Raw genomic sequence first — 26,694 nt, 5'->3', positions numbered from 1 at the left:
TAAAAATAAATAAAGATTAAAAAAAATTTGTTTAATAAAAAAAATAGAAGTGTATTATGTTCCACAGCTATCACCAAGCTATCATAAGAGAAATGAGCATGTTCTCTGAGCCTGCCTAGGTCTGTAACTACCTGGGGTTCCCCTCTCTCTCCTGTCCTGCATTCCATCATTAAGCCCTGCCAATTCTACTTCCAAAACCTATCACTGGTATGCACCCACTTTCCTTATCTCCAACAGCTGTACACTAGTACAACCTTCTATCAGGCTCCTTCATGAGCCACACAGCAACGAGTGTCAAAAAATGGAGTATGATCATGTCTCTCTATTGCCTAAATTCTCCAACAGCCTCCTTTTCATTAAGCCAGAAAGTCCTTAGATGGCCTATAAGGAGTCTCCTACTTCCCTGCTCAGCCTGTCTCATGGCACCGTGTCCTTGTTCCCTGCACTCCAAGCACACAGCCTCTGCTCCTTGAACACTCACCTACCTTTCCTACCTTTACTTTTCCACATGTGGCTCTTTTGCAGAGCCACAGAGCTTCTCCACCTCCCTGTCCTAACTCATCCTCTAGGCGCCCCCACACCGGTGACCCCACAGGAAGCCTTGCTTCACCCCTCACACTAAACCCAAGGTTCCTATTTCCACTTCTTACCATGTCATTGCTTCTAAGACCATGCGTGTTAATTACAGATTTTTCATCGAATTATTCTCCCCACAAAACTGTGAGGGTGGAAGATGTTTCTGTTTGTTCCACTCTAAATCCAATGCCCAAAACTGTGCCAGGTGTGTATTAGGGACTTATAAAATGTTTGCAGATTCTTTTAAACTTGTATTCAGTGTCCTCCTATTGCAAATAGGCTTCATTTTTTTTTAGATACTTTATTCAAACCCAAACATGCAATCTACCACAAGGGGAACCTTTTTCCAAAGTGAAATCTGGAATGGAGCTGGAAAGTGGAAAACATATTCAAGTGGAGCTGTTCGGATTCCTGCAAGAGTCTTTTCTAAGAAATCATTGGTTTATAGAAATATTTACCTTCAATATTAAAAACGTCCATGGATGTCAGAAAAATTCACATAACTATCCAGTAGATCTACACTTACCACATTCCACCTGGATTCATCTAAACTTTCCGTCTCCAGGAGACAATGATCCTTTGTGGATCTGAGTGTACTAAAAAATTAAACTGTTCAGGTAGAAATATAATTTAGCCTGGCTGACGAACAACAGTCCCTTAAGAAACTTTTGTCGAAGGGGCGAACATATCTGTAACCAGATTCTTGTCACAGCTTTCCCTCTTACCTGAGTTCCACAGAACACCTGCTGTCTTTTGTCACAGGAGAGTTAAATGTAGGTGCCAAACTTCTAAGATTTAAGAATATGAAACTCAAATAAAACTGAAATCAAATATAACGTTAGAAGAAGTTTTATGTCACGCACTAGTTTTTTTTATATATTCAGTCAACTATTAGAATTACAGGGTTGAAACCATTCACCTTTTCCTTTATAAAACAATAAACTTAACAGTTCTCCTCTGTCAACTAATGATTTTTCATTCCTTTTCTGATTCCTTATTTATTTATTTATTTATTTATTTATTTATTATTTTTGCCTGAACACATTTATTGCTGGTATGCCCCAGCCTCCCTTTTTCTCCCTCCAGACTCAGAACCAAAGGACTTCTATCTGCTTGCACTGTCATTCCGGTCATTTTACCCTTTGTACTTTATTCCTTACTGGCCATGACACCTGCTTTTGGAAGTTCAAACCCCACTTAAAGCTAAACCTCTTCCAATTGCTACCTTCCCTTTAAGCCCTCAGGTTCCTAACACCATCAGCTGTTAGGCCATCAGCCATGATGCCTGATTCCGTCTACATCTCACCCACAAGGAATAGTCTTCAAATCCTTTCTCCATTGCTTCTTCCCCCAGTTACTGGAACCATACTCCCTCAAACCCTGCCCACTCTTCTCGTATGGTCTGTCTTGCAAATTCTCCTCACCCTCCTCACTGCCACAATAACCAATGGCTGATGTCTGGATCACCTCACATGTACATCTCTCTTCTCTCCACCCAAACACCCACATCAGGAATCATTTTTCCTTGACACACCTCCTACTCTTCAGAATATATCGGTGGCTCATAATGGCTCCTACTGCCACCTCACCCTCACGGCTGACTTATAATTACGTCCTCGTTTTTCTCTTCAGGTCAAAAAAACAATCCACGTGGGGCGCCTGGGTGGCTCAGTTGGTTAAGTGTCCAACTTCGACTCAGGTCATGATCTCACAGTACATGAGTTCGAGCCCCATGTCGGGCTCTGTGCTCACAACTCAGAGCCTGGAGCCTGTTTCAGATTCTGTGTCTCCCTCTCTCTGCCCATCCCCTGCTCACATTCTATCTCTGTCTCAAAAATAAACATCAAAAAAAAAAAAAAAAAGAAGAAGAAGAAGAAGAAGAAGAAGAAGAAGAAGAAGAAGAAGAAGAAAGAAACCAATCCACCATCATTTATGTAACATTTGGTCTTTTTCTTTTCTTGCCCAAGTCATTACACCATCTCTACCCTACCTAGCTGTAAAATAACACAATTCATGGGTCATGGGAGAGTACTTCCCTAAGCCCACATTTGTCAGCCTCATCCAAAATAATTCCCTTAACCAATGACTTTAGTGACCCCCTACAGGCTTTATGTCCACAGTGCAGTATGTACATCCATTCAAAGATTTCTCTACATATTTACACTTATTTGTTTGCAGATGTCAAGCTTTCTGTGATCCTCAACCATGCTTTCCACCTCTGAAACTCCACACAAATGACGATGTATAGTATTCTACAAATACTAAAGACTTAGTAAATAAGGCTAACAAACGAAGTCTGAAATAAAACTTCGTTTCAAAATACAGTCACTGCATAATGATACTCACCTTTTCACCTTCTTTTCACTATTTCTGACATTGTCCTATAATAAAAGAAAATGAAAAATAGTTTCAGATGATTAAATCAATTCTCTTGCTTGACCTTGCTCTTCTTCCTGCTGTACTTCTAGATGGTTCTGTGACATTTTTTTGGTCCCTTAGATGAACAGCATCATCAACTTGTGTACTCTCGTCATGCCCTGCTTCTCAGGTTGGCTACATCAGTGTTCTCATCTATTATAGCAACCAGATAGACATGGTGGGAAGAGCAAAAAGGTAGTCCTAGGGCATGTTCAGCAGAAGCACAGATTCCCTTGGTACAGAACGTGGCCTCCCTGGCGACGCCCCGGGCTGGTGGGTCTCACCAAGTCATCCACAGTGCTAATGAAGAAGAAATGGAGCTCAGGGACTAGTTTAAAGTAATTCCCCAAGTGTTTCTGATCTGATCAGTTAAAAATGGCAATGCTGGGGCACCTGGGTGGCTCAGTCGGTTAAGCATCTGACTTCAGCTCAGGTCACGATCTTGCAGATCGTGGGTTTGAGCCCGGCATTGGGTTCTGGGCTCATGGTGCAGTGCCTGCTAGGGCTCCTCTGTCTCCCTCTCTCTCTGCCCCTCCCCTGCTCGTTCTCTCTCTCTCTCTCTCAAAAATAAATAAAATTTTTAAAAAATCCAAACTGTTTTAAAAAATGGCAATGCTGAAATATTCATTTTTAGCAAAAATGAACAATTTAATTAAAAAAAATTTTTTAACATTTATTTATTTTTGAGACAGAGAGAGCAGAGCATGAACGGGGGAGGGTCAGAGAGAGGGAGCCACAGAATCTGAAACAGGCTCCAGGCTCTGAGCTGTCAGCACAGAGCCCAACGCAGGGCTCGAACTCACGGACTGCGAGATCGTGACCTGAGCCGAAGCCGGCCGCTCAACCGACTGAGCCACCCAGGCGCCCCAACAATTTAATTTTAATAGTTAAGAAAAAAAGAGAAGTCCTGGATATATCTCAAAAACTAATTTCACATAGCTATTCTTTATTCATATTCACTTTTATTCTGGTAGGTTTGGTAACTTTGTAGTTTTACCAAGTTGAGTATGTTGACACAGAGTGGGGAGCATCGAACTAAGAACTTTTGAGCTCATAGCACCTACCAGCCTCAGTATTGTGTGATGACTAAGCTATGGTTAATTTAGCCATTCTGTTAATGGACAATGTTTTTTTTCTAATCTCCTCCTGTTACCAATGCTGTTGCAAAGAACGTGCTTATCCAGTGTCTCTGTACATACGTATGAGTGTTTCTCTAGTACACATTCCCCAGGAAGGGAACTGCCTGAAGGCACAGCACACACACCCTCCACTTCACTACGTGTCGCCAAACCGTTCTCCACAATGACTGCACCAACTTACGCTTCCACCAGCAGCAGCGTATAGCGGTCATAACTGGAACACAGCTGTGCCAATGTTTAGTACTGCCAGACTCAAATTTTGCCATGGTAACGGGCTTAAAATGATACCTAACTGTGTTTTGATTTGCATGTTCACCATTACTATGCAGTGAAGCATCTTTTCATATGTTGGGGCCTATTTGGGTATCTCTTCTCTGACCTGTTTGTTCAGATATTTTGCACATCTTTATACTGACCCACTTTTCTTTTTCTTATTGATCTGTTCATCACTCATTATAAACAGGACACTTTTATAACACTAATCATCACCACAAAAATTATCTGATTTTTTAATTTACTTTTGAGAGAGAGAGAGACAGAGAGAGAGGAGAGACAGAGCATGAGTGGGGAGGGGCAGAGAGTGAGTGAGACACAGAATCTGAAGCAGGCTCCAGGCTCTGAGCTGTCAGCACAGAGCCCCATACAGGGCTTGAACTTGTGAACTGCGATACCATGACCTGAGCTGAAGTCAGATTCTTAACCGACTAAGCCATCCAGATGCCCCCCAAATTATCTGATTTTTAACATTAGTTCTGATTTTTTAAAACAAGAGCAGAACTGGGGTGCCTGGGTGGCTCAGTCAGTTGAGCATCTGACTCTTAATTTCAGCTCAAGTCATGATCCTAGGGTCTTGGGATTGAGCCCTGTGTTAAGCTCCGTGCTGAGTGTGGAGGCTGCTTAAGATTTCTCTCTCTCAAGCCAAACCATAAGAGACTCTTAAAAACTGAGAATAAACTGAGGGTTGATTGGAGGGGGGGGTGGGAGGGAGGGGGGTTGGGTGATGGGCATTGAGGAGAGCACCTGTTGGGATGAGCACTGGGTATTGTATGGAAACCAATTTGACAATAAATTTCATATTAAAAAAAAAAGATTTCTCTCTCTCTCCCTCTGCCCCTCTCCCCCACACATGTTCGTGTTCTCTCTCTCTCTCTTGAAAATAAAACAGGAGCAGAATTATATTAATGGACCTTTCAAGTACTAATTAATAGAAGATAAGCATGATCATAGGAATATATGAAGCCATGAAGGTGAGTAGGGAGAAGATGAGAGTGAATAGTGGAGGAATTTTGCATGTGAGGAATGGGAGTTAATAAAGGAGGAAGTCAAATGCTGCCACATATCAATATGAAATAAGAGTGCACCAGATAATAGAAAAATTACGGTTGGGTACGGGAGATACTTTTTAAATGAGGAAATACAAAGAAAATAAGGAAACTAATTAGGAAGCTAGAGGCTAATACTATACCATAGGAGATGAAGAATTGTTTACATGGCCCCTGTCACAACTTCCTCCTGATGAATTTTCCAAGAAATCATTTTCAGATGGTGATTCAGGAGCACTGGAAGAAGGGGGAATAATTGTTAATTTGTGAATTCTGACTATTTTTTGTTGATCAGTAATTTCTTTCTCTAAATTCTCCTTCAACATTTTCATAAAATGTGCACTTTCAGGCAGCAATCTTAATTTGTTAAATATCACAGCTGTTTGCTCATACTTACGATATGCTTTTCACCAAAGTGTTGCTTCCAGAGTCACCAGGCGAAGTAATCAAAGAACCAGCTAATACCGAGTCAGCTTTCTGAAAGAAAGAGTACCCCTTAGGAGTTTGAAGAGCAATTAAATTATTGCTCCATACTGACTCAGTCTCTGTGCTAACTACCACATTTATTTACGAATGCTTGATCTGGATTTACAAAACAACCCTGAGGGGGGCGCCTGGGTGGCTCAGTTGGTTGGACGACCAACTCTTGATTTCCAGTCAGGTCATGATCTCACATGTCTGTGAGTTCCAGCCCTGCATCAGGCTGTGCTACGAGTGCAGAGCCTGCTTGAGACTCATTCTCGCTCCCTCTCTCTGCCCTTCCCCCGCTCATGCACATGCTCTCCCTCTCTCCCAAAATAAATAAATAAATATTCAAACAAACAAACAAACAAACAAACAAACCCTGAACTGCCAACAGAACTTTGATCTCTGGGGCCTCATGGCCCCATGGCTCATGGCTCATGGCTCATTGGTGAAACACAGAATGGAGGAATCCTTTTGCTATGTTACTGGCTGTCCTGGCATCATCTAAACACAGTCTAACCTTTCCAGGGGAATTCTACCAAACACTTAAAGAAGAGTTAACACCTATTCTTTTGAAGCTCTTCCAAAAATATAAATGGAAAGAAAACTTCCAAACTCATTCTATGAAACCAGCATTACCTTGATTCCAAAACCAAAGACCCCACTAAAAAGAATAGACCAATTTCTCTGATGAACATGGATGCAAAAATCCTCAAGATATTAGCCAACCAGATCCAACAATACATTAAAAGAATTATTCACCACAACCAAGTGGGATTTATACCTGGGATGCAGGGCTGGTTCAATATCCACAAAACAATCAATGTGCTACGTCACATCAATAAAAGAAAGGACAAGACCCATACGATCCTCTCAATAGATGCAGAGAAAGCATTTGACAAAATACAGCAACCTTTCTTGATAAAAACCCTCAAGAAAGTAGAAATAGAAGGATCATACCTCAGGATCATAAAAGCCATATATGAAAGACCCATCGCTAATATCATCCTCAATGGGGAAAAGCTGAGAACTTTCCCCCTAAGGTCAGGAACATGATAGGGATGTCCACTCTCACCTCTGTTATTCAACATAGTATTGGAAGTCCTAGCCTCAGCATTTAGGCAACACAAAGGAATAAAAGCCATCCAAATCATCAAGGAGGAAGTCAAACTTGCACTCTTCAAAGGGAATTTTAAAATTTAAAAGTTAAATCCAAAGGCAGTACGTACCATTGAGGTTTTCTCTGAAAGTATCTGCTCATATGCAAGCTTAGCAGCTGACTGTTTGGCTTCTTGCTTAGTACTACCTACACCAATACCGTATTCTTTCTGTCCAATTTTGCATCTATAATGAAATCTAGGAGAAATGATGGAGAATATGTAACCCAAATACCAAAAAACAGTGAATCTAATTTATGATGTGGAAACAAACACATATTAACAAAGACCTTAATATGATGTGGTAGGTAGATTTACAGTTGGTAGCTTGTATGATATAAATCTTCAAAACTGGCTGACCAGTTTCCCAGAATAACCAGGATTGGTTGACATCCTAGCTTGCATTTTCCAGCCAACTTCTCTTTGTTGCTTCACTGAAATTCTGCAAAGGTTGGGGCACCTGAGTGGCTCAGTTTGTTAAGCATCCAGCTCTTGACTTCAGCTCAGGTCATATGAGTTTTAGCCCTGCATCAGACTCCGTGCTGACAGTGTGGAGCCTGTCTGGGATTCTCTCTTTCTACCTCTCTCTTTGCCCCTCCCCCCCCATGTTCTCTTTCTTTCTCAAAATAAATAGATACAATTTTTTTAAAAAACTTTTAAAAAATTCCTTGGGGCACCTGGGTGGCTCAGTCGGTTAAGCTTCTGACGTCAGCCCAGGTCATGATCTCAGCATTCGTGAGTTCAAGCCCCACATCAGGCTCTCGGCTGTCAATGCAGAGCCCGCTTCAGATCCTTTGTCCCTCTTTCTGTCTGCACCTCCTCTGTGCTCTCACTCTCTTTCAAAAATAAATAAACATTAAAAACATTTTTTTTAATTCCTCAAAGATCAAAAGATATGGAGGAAAAGAAGGACGAGAGAGATCTGGTAAATTTTTCAGAGATGCTCAAATGGAAAGAAAAAGCCTGAGTAGGGAAAGTAGGACATCTACAGTAGAAACAATAAGGTTATAGTGTTTTGTAGGGAATGGGCAAATCATAGATTTGTTCTAACTTCAGCATTTTCTGTCCCCTGCTCATGTGCCCCCAAACCTAAGAAAATCCCCACAGTACAAAAGACAAAAGCCCCATGCTGAAGTCCAGACACCCCTCATATTATATGTAAGAATATTTGTGGTTAGGCAAGGATACTTGAACAATTACATGAGAACTATATTTAAGGTAGCAAAGCAATGGACATGGTAAGTATCATCGAGTTACTATATATTACCGCAAAACTATTCTAGTATTATTTGCCATAGAGGCAAATACATCCAACCAGGGTGAGTCTTTGCTGCTGGGCCCTGAAAGCAGAATTAGGTTGAATGACTGGAGGGTTTCTATGGCCCTTATTCTCTCAGGCACCTCTAACTAGACTTCTCTCTTTTAGGGAACTGACGTTAGAGCACTTAAGCCAAAGGAACCAAACAGGTGAGCTATGAAAAAATAAAATGGCCTCTTACTTTATTGAGATTGACCCACACACTTCACTATTTCATGCCAATGAATACTATCCTGCTTTTCTCATCCTGGTTCTGGCCTAAAAGCCATCAGAGTAAAATAGTCAATAGCTGAGTCAATTCAGAGGACAGTGGGGCACGCAGGTGGCTCAGTAGGTTGAGCGTCCGACCTCTGCCCAAGTCATGATCCCGTGCTTTGTGGGTTCAAGCCCCCCGTCGGTCTCTGTGCTGACAGCTCAGACCCTGGAGCCTGCTTCAGATTCTGTGTCACCCTCTGTCTATGCCCCTCCCCTGCTTGCACTCTGTCTGTCTCCCCAAAATAAACAAACATTAAAAATAATTCAGAGGACAGTATCCTAAGGTAGTTATTTGGGTTATTTGTCAGTCAGATTTTTTTTCTCTCATTTACCTGTTGGTTGTAGCCAAGAAACAATCCCCTTCAGACTCATTTGCTTTCTGCTTTTCCTAGTTCTTATCTATTCTTTATCCTTACTTCCAAAGTCTTGGCAGCTCTGAAGCTCTACTCCATCCCTCAAATCATATTCCTAAAATCCTGGTCTCCTCACAGTCTACGACTAAAGCCCATTTCTTTTAATACCTGGTATTTGTCTAGGGAGTGACACCATTTAACTGAATTTGTAGGACAAACACCTGGACAAACAGCTCTCTAATCTGATGATGGTAGAAGGAGAGTCATTTTGCCTACACGTGTGGCACAGCCATTTTCATCTAGCCACTTCCGCTGTGACCCCTGGGATGGAAATATCTCTGCACCCCCACACTCCCGAGCAGGGCCACCTCACACTCTCATAGGTCTCCTGCAGACTAAACCATCCAGATATACCTCAGAAACAAAGGATTCCCCAGATTTGATCTATTATGGTATATGGGTCCCAAGATTTCAGCAAGTAAGCATTTTAATATTTCAATTACAAAGATGTCCAATTGCGTATGAGTTCTATAAAACCTTCCCTGCAGAATATACAAAAAAGGAAGACAAATATTTCTGGAAAATTAGACATGAAACAAGCCCGTTATATTGCTGTTATATTGCTTAGATACAATGAAACCGAAGGAAAAGCTGAATTACGTCTCACCTTTCAGGCCCAGGTTCTTTCAGTTCACATTGTTCATAATTTACAGACAGTTGTTCCTTCTGGGCAAGCCTATTGATACGGCCTATGAAATTCCCAGTGGATCCTAATCCTAATCCTTCTGATGAATGTGTTGTTGGCAGTGATACAGAACTAACTGCCTACAAAGAAAGAAAAATCTTGCTTAATATACATGAAAACAGAAGTTGAACTATTTTGATAAATACTAAATAAAATTTAGTTTATTTAATAAAATTTAATAAGATTACTAGAAGAATAATTTGAAAGACAATTTAGATCTTATGTGTTGTCCTACTCTACTACCTTGAGTACAAGTCTAAGTATGTATCTTTTTCTACCAGAAAAAATCCACAAGGGTAAGTGTTAACCATAGGAACCACCATTTTCCTTTGATAGTTTCCTAAAGAAAAACAAAGTAGGTAACTTTCTTGTTTATCCACGCAAAATACTATAACACTGTCTCACTCATCCTTTGTAAATCTCAAAAATGAAGACAACCAAAATTGAAGTAAAGCCATATCCTGGATCACACCTTAGTGGGAAAGATGAATATAATAGCACATTCCTTCCATTATAAGAATGGAATGTACTTTTTTTAATCTGACGAAAGCTTGTCCAAAGTTTTTCTATTTAATCTTGTCAGAGAACTAACTTTTAGTTTTATCGACCATCTTTATTATTTCTTTGTTTTCTTGTACATTAACGTCTGACCTTGTTATTATTTTCTTCTGCTTCTTTAGGGGAAGGCATTCTATTGTTCTTTTTCTAACTTCTTGATTCGATTTTCTGGCTCATTAACAATTCATGAGTTTACAATTTTGCCTGATTTACTTTTCCCTATTTGAGTTACCAGGGAGACATCATCGAGTAAGATTTTTCAGGAAAGTATCTTGAAAGTCAATGTTTTCAAATGTTCAATATGTGAGAATGATCCTCTCTTGTCCCACATATAAACGAGCTCTTGTCTCATGTTACAGCCATTTCTCGACTATCCCTTGGCTTTTAACGTTGCTATGGACAGTATGATTTTTTTTCATTTTTATATACTTTTAAAGTATTTATTTATCTTTGAGAAAGAGAGAGCACAATCAGGGGAGGGGCAGAGAGTAAAGGACACAAGAGGATCCGAAGCAGGCTCCACGCTGACAGCACAGAGTTTGATGTAGGGCTCAAACTCATGAAGCTGAAGTCGGATAGCTAACCAACTAAGCCACCCAGGCACCCCTTCATTTTTACATTAAAAAAAATTGTTTTTAATGCTTATTTATTTTTGAGACCGAGAGAGACAGAGCGTGATCAGGGAGGAGCAGAGAGAGAGGGAGACACAGAATCTGAAGCAGGCTCCAGGCTCCAAGCTGTCAGCACAGAGCCCTACGCGGGGCTCGAGCTCACAAACTGTGAGATCATGAGCCAAGCCGAAGTCGGACGCTTAACTGACTGAGCCACCCAGGTGCCCCCATTTTTACATTTTAAATAATTTACTTTTGGGGGTGCCTGGATGGCTCAGTCAGTTAAGTGTCCAGCTTCGGCTCAGGTCATGATCTCGAGGTTCGTGAGTTCGAGCCCCGCATTAGGCTCTGTGCTGACAGCTCGGAGCCTGGAACCTGCTTCAGATTCTGTGTATCTGTCTCTCTCTGGCCCTTCCCTGCTCATGATCTGTCTTTCTCTCTCTCTCTCTCTCTCTCAAAAAATGAATAAACATTAAAAGAAATTTTGAAAAAAATTTTTTTTAATAAAAATTTTTTTTTAATTAAAAAAAAAATTTCTTTTCTGCCTAGATGCTTGCAGGATTTTGTCATCACGCCTAGAGCTCAGGACTTTCCCAATGATTGATCGATCTTGTTCTTGGTGGCTCTGTATTTTTCTATGATCTGTTGTTTTAATCTGGATGCAGGTCTTCCTTTATTTCAGAAACATTTTCGACTGGAATCTCTTCAGACAGCTTTTTCTGTACTCTTTACTCTGTTCTCACCTAGAACAGAGCTCTTGATCAGGCTCTCGATCATCTGCCCTCCTGATACATCACCCTCCTCACAGTCCCTCCACCTCTTTGTCCTTTCCCACTGCACTGCTCACTTAGGTGGAGGGGTCCTGCCAGGACCTGTCGGCTCATTTCACACTGTTTCCTTTCCCCATTCTTCCAACTTCAGAGGCTACCACTACCATTAGCATTCTAAATAGGTATGGCCAAGCTTTGCCCACTATCTCCTAGATATATCTTTCATTCAGGGCTTTACAGAAATGGAGATGGTGGGGGGCGGAACTTCTGAATGTAAAAGAACTTGTGGGAGCACCTGAGTGGCTCAGTTGGTGAAGAGACCGACTCTTGATATCAGCTAAGGTAGTGATCTCTCAGTTGTGAGACTGAGCTCCTTGTCGGACTCTGTGCTCATAGCATGGAGCCTGCTTGGGATTCTCTCTCTCCTTCTTCCTAAGCTCCTCCCCCACTTGCCCTCGCTCTCTCTCTCAAAATAAATAAATAAACTTAAAAAAAGAAAAAGATGGGGTGCCTGGGTGGCTCAGTCAGTTAAGCGTCCGACCTCGGCTCAAGTCATGATCTCACGGTTTGTGAGTTCAAGCCCCGCATCAGGCTCTGCGCTGACAGTGCGGAACCTGGAGCCTGCTTCGATTCTGTGTCTCCCTGTCTCTCTGCCCCTCCCCCGCTTGCACTCTGTCTCTCTCTCTCTCTTTCAAAAATAAATAAAACATTTTTTAAAACTTTAAAAAATAGGGGCGCCTGGGTGGCTCAGTCAGTTAAGCGTCCGACTTCTGCTCAGGTCATGATCTCACAGTTCGTGAGTTCGAGCCCCATGTCGGGCTCTATGCTGACAGCTCAGAGCCTGGAGCCTGCTTCGGATTCTGTGTCTCCCCCTCTCTCTGCCCCTTCCCTGCTCATGCTCTGTGTCTCTCTGTCTCTCAATAATAAATAAATATTAAAAAAAAATTTTGTTTTAAAAACTAAAAAATTAATTAATTAATAAAAAAAAAAGAACTTGTGAATGGCTTTACTCTGTATGGGTATTTTCTCACAGAGAAAAGTTAAAAAGGGCATTTACTCACCTTGTTTTCTTTATTAAGTATTTCAATCGCCAATTTGGCTGCAGCATTCCTGGCCTCCTTCTTCGATTTACCTTCAGCTTCTGGATATTCTCTCTCATCTATGATAACTTGGTATTTAAACCTGATTACAAAGACAATATTCATAAAATATTATAAAATTCATACATTATCTAAAGACAAGTGTTCTAATTACACTGCCTCCTGTGACTACCCTGAAGGTTTTAACCCATTCCACATAGAATTTAAGCAGTCACCCCCAAACACCAAACGGCACATCATCTTTGTTCTAGAGCTAAATTATTATTTTTTTCTTTTTTTTAAGTTTATTTATTTATTTTGAGACAGAGACAGAGAGACAACAGGCAAGGGGCAGAGAGAGAGAGAAAGAAAGAGAGAGAATCCCAAACAGGCTCTGTACTGTTAGTGCAGAGCCTGACATGGGGCTTGAACTCACAATCTGTGAGATCGTGACCTGAGCAGGAATCAAGAGTTGGATGCTCAACCGACTGAGCCGCCCAGGTGCCCCCATAGCTAAATTATTGACTTCAAAATTGTGCCAGAGTGGCCATTTTCCCAGTTCATATTTTATGGAGATATACCTTTTAAAAACCCCAGCAATCAGATGTGCTTGGGTGGCTCAGTCGGTTAAGCATCTGACTTTGGCTCAGGACATGATCTCGAGGTTTGTGAGTTTGAGCCCCGCAACGGGCTCGGTGCTGATAGTACAGAGCCAGGAGCCTGCTTCAGATTCTGTGTCTCCCTGTCTCTCTGTGCCCCTCCCCCACTTGTGCTGTGTCTCTATCAAAAATAAATAAATGTTAAAAAAAAAACAAAACAAACAAACAAAAAAAACAGCAATTTGAAAGACCTAGTTGGCCCAGTCAGTCGAGCATGCGACTCTTGATCTCGAGGTTGTAAGTTTGAGCCCCACATTGGATACAGAAATTACTAAAAAAATACAATCTTAAAAAAGAAAAAAGCAATGTACCTTAAGTTATGTGGAGGTCCTGTCTTAGACAGTTCCTGATACTTAAGTACCATGTTGTGCTTCTGACAGTATACATTAAGTTCTTCTATAAAAAAACTTGGTGGACGATGATTGGCCATTTCTTCTAATGACCTAGAACAGAAGAGATGTTTGAAAAAAGTAACACAGAACATATTTAATCTGATTTTCCCAGTCCAGTTTAGGAGACAAAACAGGGTAAGAAGAATCTTCTTTAGAAGACTCTTCTCTGGGCACCTGGGTGGCTAAGTTGGTTAAGTGTCCAACTTCAGCTCAGGTCATGATCTTGCACCTCATGAATTCAAGCCCCGCGTTGGGTTCTGTGCTGACAGCTCAGAGCCTGGAGCCTGCTTCCGATTCTGTGTCTCCCTCTCTGCTCCTCCCCCACTCGCATGTGCACGCACGCTCTCTCTCTCTCTCAAAAATAAACATTAAAAAAAGAGACCCATTTCAGCCCCACATAAATACAGAGAAGACTTTGTTACGAAATCTTTTTCTCTCATGAACTGCATACCAAAACTTTCTACTTTCACAACTCAACTGGCCAAAAAAGGAAAGGGATCTCTCTCTTCCACTCCACTCTCTGTTTCTAGTGAATGTCAGGTACAAGTTTATCTACCTGCCTGAGAAGGTAAAAAGGCTACAGGAGTAGAATCAGAATTCTTCATGCTGAGAAGAAAAAGGTCGAGAGTACATATATAAAGTGAAGTTTATGAAATCATTAAAGACTTTGCAATACAGAAATAGACTTCCATATGAAATCTCCAAAATCTTTCTTTGAAAAGTCAATTTTAGGTAAATTCACCTGGGTAAATTATGACCCCAGTTTATGGGTCTCATTGGACCAAGAGAGTAGCAATGACTTAAATCATAAGAAAAATCTAAAAAATATATAGAATCTAAATACAGGAGCTCAAACTGTAAAACTCTTAGAAAAAAAGACATAAGGGTAAATCTTCATGATCTTGGATTTGGCAATGGAATCTTTGTTATCACAGCAAAAGCACAAGCAGCAAAAGAAAACACAGATAGACTGGGTTTTATCGAAAGTAAAATCATTTGTGTGACACAGGCCACTATGAAGAAAATGAATGTACAGAATGGGATATCTATAAATCATATGCTGATAAGGGTCTAATATCCAGAATATATAAAGAACTTTTACAACCCAACAACAAAAAGACAACCTAATTAAAAACTGGCAGAGGACTTGAACAGACATTGCTTGTAAATATTCTAGTACCCCAGGGTCCAGTCCTTGGATCTCCTCTCTCTTCTAACACTCACTCCCCTGGTGATCGCCTCTAGAATTATGGCTTTAAATTCCACCTACACAATGGTGGTGTGCAAAAGAACACTTCTACCCCTCCCTCCTGACTCCTAACTCCTTCTGTCCAACACGCTGCCTCCTGAAATGTTCTTGGCTCTACCCCTTCCACTGCCTTCGCCTGGTCAACTCCTATTTCCTATAGATCTCAGCTCAAATGTCACTTCTCAGACACCCTTGAAGAGGTCCTGGTTTGGTGCTCTATCACAGCTCTTGTCCCCTTTACTGCAATTGCTTATATAACTGTGCGCCAAAAGAGTTCACAAGCTGTAAAAGGGAAGGGAGCAGGCTATTATAGTAGTGGCTCAATAATCAATGAATGGATGCCAAAGTATCTGCAGACCCCCCCCCCCCCGCCCAGACCTCCCCCGCCATGACTTGTCACATGCTTTTCTCTTTGCTGTGAATGCAATATGTGAGCCCTCTGTCTACCAGGCAACTCCCACTCATCTGTGAGGCTCCACAAGTCTTCTTTGATGTTGGAGGGCCCACTAGTATTCCTCCAAGGCCCGGCCGCTCCATTTTGCCCAGCTCTGATAACAGCCCAGTGAGTTCTTTGGGAAGTAGGTTCTATGTCTTACTCATCTTTGTATATCAACACCCAGTGGGCAGTGGTAAGTACTGAACAGTTGAACGGTATACAGAGAATGAAAGAATGACTCATTAAAATTAATTACTGCACGTTCAATCCTCTCGTCTTCTCCTTTTTCTTCATCTGCTGTTTTCTGTGTATCCTTTCTTCATTTATTCAGTAAATGTTTATCAAGTGTCAGGCACTGTTCTGACCATGAGTATACAGATGTGCACAGGACAGATTATAACTCTACCTGCATTCCACTGAGGGAAGACAGAAAATGATCATGTACAGAAACAAATAAAAGGAATGGATAATATGATGATCAGATGGCTGAAAGTGCCACGGTGAAATTAAATAGGGGTGCGGCATAGAGGATGAGCTCTGTTGGTGGGGACAGAGGGAGGTGGTTGTAGACACAGTGGTCAGGAAAGACCTTTCTTAGGAGGCAATATTTAAATGAAGACTGAGTAATGAGAAAGTCCATCATATTAAGATATGGGGGAAGAGTATCTCAGGAACCAGCATGGCCTTTGAAGGGATAACAAAAAGATCAAGGGGACTGCTGCACATTGAATGAGGGGGAAAGAGTAGGAAGCGAGACAGAGAAGTGGGCCAGTGCCACCCACATAGACCTTGTGGTTCACGGTCAGAACTGGTGGATGTTACTACAATTGCAATAGGAAGTTAGTTACAGAAGGTTCTCTAAGTAGTGGGGGGATGTGATTGGATTTACGTTTTAAAGGATTACTCTGATACTACGTAAAGAACAAGGTATGCAGGCAGGGACAGGTGTGGAAAGGGAAGCAGAGCACGTGCAGAAGTAAGGCGACCAAACAGAGGCGGATGCAGTGGTTTGGGCGAGCAGTGCTGGTGGCTCCCAGTGCCTGGAGCCCGAGCAAAGGTAAAGCCCTCACATGACTGCTTACTGTCGTAGAGACAGGCTTTACAGCCACACGGATCTGGGCTACACCCTCTCTGAACCTTTTATTTATGACTTGAAGACAGGAATAAAAGCACCTGAGTTCAACGTTGTGGGGAATAAATCAGATGAAAAGCATCCAGCAGAGTCCTTCCCACACCATTAACCTTCAATCAATGGTGCTCCTGGTCTGCAATTCCAAAATCCAAAAGGCACTGAAAATTGAGGTTTATTTTGTTTTCATTTGTTTGTTTTGTTTTTGATAGGTGTGTAGCCCCCTGTCTAGACCTGAAATGACACGAGCTAGCTTTATGATACTTTGTCGTCCACTTATACAGTTCACTACGGAAACTGTTTTATTAGAGAGTGCTGCCCCCAAATCCCACTGAGAGCATGGTATAATAAACAGGATGTATGCTGCCCTACCTTTCTAAAATCCAAAAACCTCTGAATACCAGAACACATCTGGCCCAAGGGTTTTTTTTTTAATTTTTTTTTTTAACGTTTATTTATTTTTGAGACAGAGAGAGACAGAGCGTGAGCAGGGGAGGGGCAGAGAGAGGGAAACACAGAATCTGAAACAGGCTCCAGGCTCTGAGCCGTCAGCACAGAGCCCGACGCGGGGCTCGAACTCAAGGACCGCGAGATCATGACCCGAGCTGAAGTCGGCCGCTTAACCGACTGAGCCACCCAGGCGCCCCGAGGCCCAAGGGTTTTTGATAAGGATCTGTAGATGTACCATAGGAACAGTGTCATTTACTTTGGTCACAACTATGAGACCATATGTCAGATTAGGGGAGGGGATCACAGACTTCAAAATAGCAGTTATGGAAGAGACCGTAAATTCTCTCAAATGCTCTAAATCCTCTGTACTCTTAATTTTAAGTAACTGCCCATCATCAGAATTTAAGTGAAATATACGTGCAACCTAAGAAAGTGCTGAATTAACATGTTTGCAAAAGTACTTACAAGCCTGGAAAAAAGAAGCAGCAGGTTTCTTTTCCAACTACTGTAAATTAATCTTGTTTTAAATCTATGTTATCATTTTCCTAAAAGAAATCCCCACCTAAATCACTGACGAGTGTTATGTATCCATCTTACTCATGCCCGGAAGTCACTATGACTGTGGCTTTGCCCCTTCTGGCAGACTGTTAGCTCCTTGTGGGCCCAGCCCCCTCCCGGGCCTCCACGATGCTCGCCACACAACACGTATCATCTAGTATCTGACTAATGAAATGAGTAAACTATAGGTCCAGGGTTATGGATCCTCAGGGTCAAATAAGCAAATGGAAGAAGAGCACAATCTGCCCCAAATTCAAAACTCCGAAGTGACAGCAAAGTCTCTTTCAGCCCTCCTTCGGCAAGACATTTTTTAGTGCTTAAGAAATCACAGGCTGGGAATGCAAACTGGTGCAGCCACTCTAGAAAACAGTATGGAGGTTCCTCAAAAAATTAAAAACAGAACTACCCTACCACCCAGCAATTGCACTACTAGGTATTTATCCACGGGATACAGGTATGCTGTTTCAAAGGGGCACATGTACCCCCATGTTTATAGCAGCACTATCAACAATAGCCAAAGTATGGAAAGAGCCCAAATGTCCATCGATGGATGAATGGATAAAGAAGATGTGGTATATACACAGTGGAGTATTACTCGGCAATCAAATCAAAATTTGCAACTACGTGGATGGAACTGGAGGGTATTATGCTAAGTGAAATTAGCCAGAGAAGGACAAGTATCATATGACTTCACTCATATGAGGACTTTAAGATACAAAACAGATGAACATAAGGGAAGGGAAGCAAAAATAATATAAAAACATGGAGGGGGGCAAAACATAAGAGACTCTTAAATATGGAGAACAAACAGGGTTGCTGGAGGGGTTGTGGGGGGGGATGGGCTAAATGGGTAAGGGGTATTAAGGAATCTACTCCTGAAATCATTGTTGCACTATATGCTAATTAACTTGGATGTAAATTTTAAAAATAAATTAAAAAAAAACACAGGCAATAGGAAGTCTCGTTATTCTGTAATTCAAAAGAGAATTTATGAATCGCCATTCATTAAACAGATATTTAATGAGAACCTGTTATGTACTAGGTGCCCAGGCAGTACCAGTGAACAATACTCTTGTGAACTTAACTAATGGAGGAACTCAGACAAATCCATAAAAAATGTCACAGGCTGAAAACTACCATGTTGAAAACTGAACCAGAGTAAGGGGGGACTGCCAGGGAAGGGAGGTGTTTTGTTTGTTAATAATAGACAGTATTCAGGGAAAGCTACTCTGACATAAGTGACATTGCAGGAAGCACAGGGTAAAACAGGGGAGTCTGGGTGGCTCAGTGGGGTGGGGGTCCAACTTCGGCTCAGGTCATAATCTCATACATAGGTCATGATCTCACCGTGGCTGGGTTGGAGCCCCGCATCAGGCTCTATGCTGATAGTGGGGAGCCTGCTTGGGATTCTCTCTCTCTCCCTCGCTCTCTGCCCCTCCCCAACTTGTTCTGGTTCTGTCTCTCTCAAAAACAAATACACTAAAAAAGAAGAAGTGCAGGGTAAGGTAAAAGAACGGCCCAAGAAGGTATGGGGGGGAAGAGCTTTCCAGGAAGGGTAAACAGGCAGTGCAAAGGCCCAGAGGCAAGCATATGCTCGGCTGTATCCCAAGAACAGCAATGGGGCCTGCATGGTCGGAGTGGAGAGAGCAAGGGGCCTTGTCTGTGCCATTTACGGAATTCTGATGAGCCGGTAAGCCATTGGGATGATCGGAGCAAAGGACTGTCCTGTTCTGATTAAAAGGACCCCTGGGGCAGCGGCAGTGTTGAAAAAAGGCAAGGGGGAAAGGGTGGTAGGGAGTTGGGGCAGGGGAAGGAGGAAGGGATGGGGGCGGGGGGAGAGGAGGAGACCGGGCGGGGGCGGAGGGGGGGAGGTGGGGGGAGGGCTAAGGCCAAGCAATCGGGAAACAATTAGAAGTGTCTAGGCAAGGGATTTTTAGCCAAGGCCTATTTAGCCAATCTATGAGAAGTCCAGGCCTCCGTATTTCCGATCTGTCACATTCCCCACGTATCTGTTTTCCACTAGATCCCCCCGCCCCCGCACCCCCACCCCACCACCCTGCCACCCCGGCCTGGGAAATTCGTTACTTGCTCTGACCGAAATTCTTCGCGGAAAAAAACAGCTCTCAGTCGCCAGCGCGCTGAGGGATCCCCTCCCCAGCTGCGGGCCTCGGACAGCGCTTCCGCGCTGCCAGGCCGGGGGTCCGCGGCGTCTACCCCCGCCGCCACTTCCCGGGCCGGGGCCGCGCCCCTCGCCGCGCCCCTCGCCGCGCCCAGCACCGCCCCGCGCGCTCGCCGCGCACCCGGAGCCCCGCTGCTCACCGTGCACCGCCGCTGCCGCTGCCGCTGCCCGCCTGCCGGGTCCGGGCGGCTCGCTCTCGCTTTCCTTTTCCCCGCCGGCTCCGCCTTCTATGACCGCGCGCGGCCCCTCCCGCACCGACTCGGGATCGCGGGCGACTCGAGTCTCCTTCCGAGTCCGCGCCGCGCGCGCTGCCGCCCACGTGCTGCCGGCTGCCCGCCGGGCGCGCGGGGACTCTCCTGCGGCACCCCCAGCTCCAAGCCCTCCGGCTTCCAGGTGTGTTTGTGGCCGGAAGGGTCCGCCGGGAGGAAGGGAGGACAGAGAGGTGTCCAAGCGCCCGTGGCGTGCGAGGGTGGGTATTATTCGCCCCATTTCAGGATCGAAGAAACTGAGTAAATTTACTCGTCCAGAGTCCTGCTGCTGCTAAGTGGCAAAGTCAGGAGTCAACTCAGGGTCAGGCCTGTAAACACCGAAGTACTCCGTCCCCGTTCCCTTCTGCCTCCTAACTTTCACGAGACTGGGGATGAAGAGACCTGAAGGCCTAGCCTTCCTTCGGTCAGTTTCCACCCATTTGTCTATTCATTCAACAGGTACTTGCCAGCGCTGTTCTAAACACCGGCCGCAGGTCCAGCCATTAGGAGAGCTACCTGCTCCCTGTGGGACCTCGTGGAGTTTTGCTCCCGAAGCCCCTACGGGTAGTCCTCGGTTTATAAGAAACTGACACAGCGATTGAGGAGTCCTGAGGACTTACGATAGGGCAAAGTAGGTACCCATTACTGTACCCATTCAACAGATAAGAAAACTGAGGTCTGGGGCACAGAGAAGTTCAGTAACACAGAAGTTAAGTAAGCCGGAGAGCTAGAATTAGAATTACAAGTCTGTACCCTCAACATCTGAGTTAGAGTGAGGGAGTGAGGTGGTCCCAAGATGGACCTCCGATATACTATTGGCATTGGGCATTGGCTCTAGGACTCATTGCCCACTCCTCTTCTCCATCCCTCCGGAGTTTCAGTGGCTAAACTGAATGGCTAAATTTTCGGTGGTTAAACACTATATTTTCTTTAGAGCCCAGGTCCTGGGCAGAGGATTTAAATTCTGCAAATGTGAAGTACTGGTGGAAAGTTTGAAAGATAGATAGGAGACAGAGCCATCTTTCTGTGGGATTTCCAGATGACGGAAAGCTCCAGAAATAGCAGGGATTTGCATGAGACCATTTACCAGGTTTGTGGGTGCGTGGTGTCTGTGACAGCAGCAACAGCGGTAGCAGTGACAGGTTTTCTGAAGGCCCTGAACTGCCCAAGAGAGTTTAAAGACAGGAAATGACAATCTCAAGCGTGGTCAGAGGATACAAGCTTTAATAAATGCCCAGAAGCACCTCTCATTTCATGTAGACTCAGGGCTGATGTTGCAGAAATTAGGTGCAGAGTCTGCAGCTGCAGGTAACAGAATTTTGCAATACAAATTTAATTTGCAGCCTCCCCAGGTCTCTTCTATGAACATTGAGGGCATTGAATGGGAAAGAATGAGGCCCTGGGAATTTGGGGGGATTTGAGTGAATCCAAGTACTACTGCCCTCCCAAATACTGCTGAGCCTTCAACAGTCCTCTGCCCATGTTTGGTAAGAGTGGTACAGCCTGGTTTGAAGATTATAAAGTAATCACCTTGCAGGGAGGTGCTGATTCTCCAAATGCCCCATCCCTACCTCATACTTTGACTCCCAGAACTAGAATCAGATGCTAGCATGCCCCAAGAGGATACGGACAAGATCTGATCCAGAGGAGATAGTTTATGGGACAAAAGATTTGCAAACTTCCACTAATTTTTATCAGCAGAAACCCAGGAAATATGCATGCAAATGATTCGAAAGGTGGCATTTAGAAATGAATGTAATTCGGATTATGCACTCAGTGTGCTGGCTCCAGCAGCTGGAAATGGCTCATTAGAAATGTTACTGCAACCTGGGCTCAGGGGTGGCCCCCATTAAATGAAATTGTGATGCCAACTAATACAGATAAATCAAAAATACTCAGGGAGTCAGGAATATTGGAGTAGAATGATGGCATTCATTCACTCCCTAGCCATGCTCCCCAAGAAGATCCAAAGGACCCTTCTTCCTCAGGCATTGAGGAAAATATTGGAGTGAGGATCCATTGGAGTGATGTATCCTTGATGTATCCTTGAAAAACTCTGTAATGCCTGACCACTGTAGATTTAGAGAATGTCAGTGGGAGGTGCTGCCATTGGAAAAGCTCCCTAATTTCAGTGGGGATTATGGCAGGTATATAAGACCCCCATGGCACTCACCGCTGCTCTGTCAACCCACAGCACTGAGCTCATGGAGAGTTCCCTGTGACCAGATGACTGAGAAAGAAAAAATCGAATGAAGCACAGTATACTGGCGTTAATCAGAAGTGGATTGATGTATTAAAACAGCCCCTCTGGAAGGTGGCCCTAAAGAGTATTGGGAGAAAGGAAATCCAGCAGGCAGAACTTTGAGCAGTACATTTCGTTGTCACTTGGAAAGAGAGCAAGCCAGTGGCTTGAACACACCCAGTGTCTCAGAGGCTAGCTGGAGATTCAGAGATTTGGAAGGAAGAAGATCAGAGGGTTGGTCATAAGCGGTCTGAGGAAAATGGTGTGGGTGAACCCCTTGGACACTATGAGCATATAGTGAATGTTCATCAAAGGCACCTACTACTTCTGAGGAGGCTTTTGAGGAGCAAGTGGCCAGGAAAACTTCTGTAGAGGTCAGTCAGCTTTTCCCCAGCACACACAGTTGCTTGTTCACGATGAATAAGGAGACGACAACAGCAGCAAGGTATGGAATGTGTGAGTTCATCGACGCGAAATTCTCATCAAGGCTCATCTGGCTGCTGAGCACCCAGCAGTCTCCCATCAGGGACCAACTCTGAGCCCCAGTGTCGAGTACCATACCCCAAGGTAGACCAAGCGGCCACTTGGTGGCAGACAGGTTACACAGGAGCCCTTCCATCTGGAGTGCACAGGGATTTGCCCTGTGGGGAGTGAGCATTTATTTCAGGTACGGATTTGCATTTCCTTCCTGCAGTGCTTCTGCCAGCATCATCATTGTTGGATATTCTGTATACTTGCTCACCATCACAGCCTGTCTTGCTAAGAAACCCGTTTTACAGAAAAATGAGGCAGTATACTGACTGCTGTAGAATTCAGTAGTTTTATTATGAACCTCGTCACCCCAAAGCAGCTGGCTGTACAGGGCAGTAGGGTGGAGTATTGAAGGCTCAGGTGCAGCCCCAAGCAGGAGTATACTGAGTGTATACCCAGCTGAGTGTACTGTCCTTCGGGCAGTGGATGTTCTAAACCAAATTGCTGTTTCTTTCATGGCCAGTACACCTGAACTCAGGAAACAGTAGAAGTGAGAGGGTCGTGTTCCATAATGAAACCTAGTCATGCCTAGTCATCGCAAAATAGTGCTTTCCTGTTCCTATGACATTGGGCTGTGTTTCCAGTAGGAGACACATAGTTCCTTGAATAGGAATTTGAAACTGCATCTGGACATTTCAGGTTCATGATGCCATCAGGCCATCAAGGAAATAAGGAAGTTACCAAACCAGCTGGGCTGATTTATGGGAAAATAGTGATGTAGCCACACAACGGAGTTCGAGACAAGCATGTCTTTAACTCAGGAGTTCCTCTTGAGTTCCTTCTAGTAACTCCCTGTTCAATGATACATGTTAGTAGAAATCTACAGCTGTTCAACAAGACAGGACTGTTTAGGGCTCAGATCCTTCAGGATTGAAGGTTTATGTCACCCTACTGGCTGGGAAGATTTCTGAGGGCAAAGAGAATAAGGAATAAGGAATAAGGAAGTAATAAACACCAACTACAGTTTCGTGACCTATTGCATTTTTCTTCCTTGCTTTGTTTTTGTATTAATAAACTTCTTTTCATTGCTTTTCCCTTTCCTTTTCTATGAGATTTGCTGGTAGTGGTTAATTTTATAAGATAGTCTTCTGGTTAGAGTGTCTTACGGTAGAATTTGTGACTAAAAGAGAAGAGGGAGGAATATCACATAGCCATGGGTATAAAGACTAGGGGCTCGGATAAGCATGTTTTCATTTGAAGAAGGGAATGGGTGCATTAGGTGGGAACATAGTTCTGTTGTCTGCTTGAAAGATTATTAGTGCAAGCAGTGGACTGCATGATATTGTTCATTTTTATTTAGCTTCTAATCTCACTCCTTTCTATGTGTCCCTGTCTCCTGGATTATAAAGTATGGAAAGTTAAAATCACGTTGCCAGATTTTTATGGAATTAAAATTCTGGAGTTCTGCTAATGACTGATGAGCCATGGTGCAAGATTTGGAAGACGGAAGGAAGGAGAAGGCCATCCTCACGTGATAGAATGAGCTGATGAGCAAACTTTTGTGCTCATGACTCCAGGTGCCCTTGTCAGTTCTCCAAGGGTATGGTGCATCCGTGGCGGCAGCCGTGGTAGAAGCAGTGTCAGTGACAAGGTCCTGAGCTCTGGATGGCAGGTGCAGTGGAAGTCTCTTGGTTTTCATTCTGCCAACCTTTCCGACATATATGCATTCATTTCCCACTGAATCCTTATGCTTGACATACTTATAGTGGTTTCTGTTTCCAGATTTCCAAAGAGAAATCTCCCCCAAAATGGAGGCTACACTGAGGGGGTAGAGTTGAGAAGTGAAGGTTGAGAATCGGGCCTTTCTTTGAGCTCTGGATCAAGACTAATCTGAACCAGACCCATCCTAGGCCAGTCAGTTGTAAGACTTCTCCCCTCCTTTTCTTTCTACTATAAACCAGTATGTGTTTGATTTTCTGTTTATTACATCAAAAGGATCCTGACTGATTTATATTCTAAGTAACACTTCTTGGTTTTTTAAAAAAAAAGTCCCTTCGTTCATTAATTTATTCAATAAATATTTATTGAGTGCCTACTATGTGCAGCATTGTACTGGATACACGATGATGGCACTATGTCCTTAAGTGTTTATGTAGAAATTAGTTTCAAAAAGATAGAGTGTAAGAAAGGAAGCAGGCATTCAGTTGATCTTTATTTTTTTAAGTTTTTAAAAAAATTTTTAAATGTTTGTTTATTTTTGAGAGACAGTGAGCAGGGAGGGGCAGAGTGAGAGGGAGACACGGAATCCGAAGTGGGCTCCAGAGCCCGATGTGGGGCTCCAACCCACGAACTGTGAGACCATGACCTGAGCCGAAGTTCAACGCTCAACCAACTGAGCCACCCAGGTACCCTTTAAGTTTTTTTTTTTTTTTAAGTTTATTTATTTATTTGGTGAGGAAGAGAGAGAATGAGTGGAGGAGGGTCAGAGAGAGAGGGGGACAGAGAATCCAAAGCGGGCTTTGTGCTGACAGCAGAAAGCCTGAGGCGGGGCTCAAACTCACGAACCATGAGATTGTGACCTGAGTTGGACGCTTAACTGACTGAGCCACCCAAGCACCTCTTGGTTGTTCTTTATATACTCTAAATAGTAGCCTTTTATTTAGTAACTTCTTCAAGTCTCTGCCCTGCCATTTTACATTTTTGGGTTTCACTTTCTTAATGACACAGTTTTACTTTTTAAGGTTTTTTTTTTTTTGTTTGTTTGTTTTTTTACTTTTTAAACTACATCCAGCCTGGGGCTAGAATTGACAACTCTGAGATCAAGAGTCAGGACTGAGCCAGCCAGACACCCCACAAAGATGTTTAGATTTTAATGTAGCCAAAAACATAAATTGTGTCCTCTTTGTGCTTTCTGTTTCTTCTTTAAGAAATCTCACTCTAGTTATAAAAATATTATCTTGTATTTGCTTCCAAAAAACTAAAGCTTTAACATCTTTTTTAAACATATGGTTGTTTAATTTGCAAGAAATTCATTTTTGTGAGTGATAGAATGTGAGAATCTGATTTTACTTCTTCTGTATCATAACCAATTGTCTTAGTAGCAAATATGGAAGAGTGTAATTTCTTCCTAGATATGCAATGGCAGCCCTGTCCTCTATGGGTCAGTTCAACAGCTCTGTTTTGCTCTATTTGTCTACTCCTGCACCAATCATGGGGGTCTGGGCATTAAAACCCAAGCCTCTGTTGCTGACAAGTCTCTCAGTAAATGGTGGCTTAATGTCATCTCTGATTATTACTTGGTCTCCTTCTCTGTTCCATCTGTGGTTTTGGGCCCTGATGAGTCCACTTACTCTACTGGGGGCTGAGAAATTCAACTAAAAAGAATTTGTAAGAATTTTTATCCAGACTTTCTTGGTGTTCTGAGGGAAGGGTTTTCAGGTTATGTAATCCACCATACTACCAGAAATAGTAGTCCTGCAGTCTTTCTCAATGCAAATTTTTAAAAAAAGTTTAATATTTATTTATTTTTGAGAGAGGGAGAGAGAGAGAGACAGAGTGCAAGTGGGGGAGGTGCAGAGAGAGAGAGGGAGACACAGAATCCGAAGCAGGCTCCAGGCTCCGAGCTGTCAGCACAGAGCCTGATGCAGGACTCACACTCACAGACCATGAGATCATGAACTGAGCCGAAGTCAAATGCTTAACTGACTGAGCCATCTAGGCACCCCTCTCAAAGGAATTTTATTTAACTTTTCTATGAACCCTTCTATTCTTCACTGTGACTAGCTATGGTGTAAAGATTAGGGACTGTTGAGAGGGTTCGTCCAAAACTTTCTTTACCTTCTCTCGTAAGTTCCACCTTACTACCTAGGGTTCTGTGGTCGAAAAGCCTTTATGCCAGAATGACACAATCTCTAA

At 43.2% G+C, this 26,694-nt stretch overlaps 2 protein-coding genes across 5 annotated transcripts in view; one reads left to right on the top strand and one right to left on the bottom strand.

Moving 5' to 3' along the window:
* The window catches only part of EIF2AK2 (eukaryotic translation initiation factor 2 alpha kinase 2), a 39,020-nt gene extending 18,965 nt beyond the window's left edge, over positions 1 to 20,055 (bottom strand). Inside the window, exons 1-9 of one of the 4 annotated variants that reach the window (XM_027033559.2) lie at positions 19,959 to 20,055; positions 13,737 to 13,868; positions 12,749 to 12,869; positions 9,671 to 9,828; positions 7,150 to 7,276; positions 5,853 to 5,932; positions 5,599 to 5,692; positions 2,923 to 2,957; positions 1,302 to 1,364 (exon numbers count right to left, since the gene is read on the bottom strand). In XM_027033559.2, coding sequence (XP_026889360.1) covers positions 1,302 to 1,364; positions 2,923 to 2,957; positions 5,599 to 5,692; positions 5,853 to 5,932; positions 7,150 to 7,276; positions 9,671 to 9,828; positions 12,749 to 12,869; positions 13,737 to 13,855 — 797 coding nt within the window. In that variant the 5' untranslated portion in view covers positions 13,856 to 13,868; positions 19,959 to 20,055. Of the gene's footprint in view, positions 1 to 1,301; positions 1,365 to 2,922; positions 2,958 to 5,598; positions 5,693 to 5,852; positions 5,933 to 7,149; positions 7,277 to 9,670; positions 9,829 to 12,748; positions 12,870 to 13,736; positions 13,869 to 19,734; positions 19,875 to 19,958 lie in introns of those variants that run through there. The other 3 variants (XM_027033560.2, XM_027033556.2, XM_027033557.2) reach the window with 3 other exon arrangements.
* Positions 20,056 to 20,152: 97 nt separating this feature from the next.
* The window catches only part of CEBPZOS (CEBPZ opposite strand), a 52,609-nt gene continuing 46,067 nt past the window's right edge, over positions 20,153 to 26,694 (top strand). The window contains exons 1-2 of the mRNA XM_053201029.1: positions 20,153 to 20,287; positions 20,526 to 20,697. The gene's annotated coding sequence lies outside the window, so the exon portion shown is untranslated. The remainder of the gene's footprint in view (positions 20,288 to 20,525; positions 20,698 to 26,694) is intronic.

Source organism: Acinonyx jubatus, chromosome A3 (genome assembly GCF_027475565.1).
Source record: "Acinonyx jubatus isolate Ajub_Pintada_27869175 chromosome A3, VMU_Ajub_asm_v1.0, whole genome shotgun sequence".
Classification (NCBI taxonomy): domain Eukaryota; kingdom Metazoa; phylum Chordata; class Mammalia; order Carnivora; family Felidae; genus Acinonyx; species Acinonyx jubatus.
Note: the sequence above shows the minus strand (reverse complement) of the source record. Positions and strands in the feature narration are given on the sequence as shown.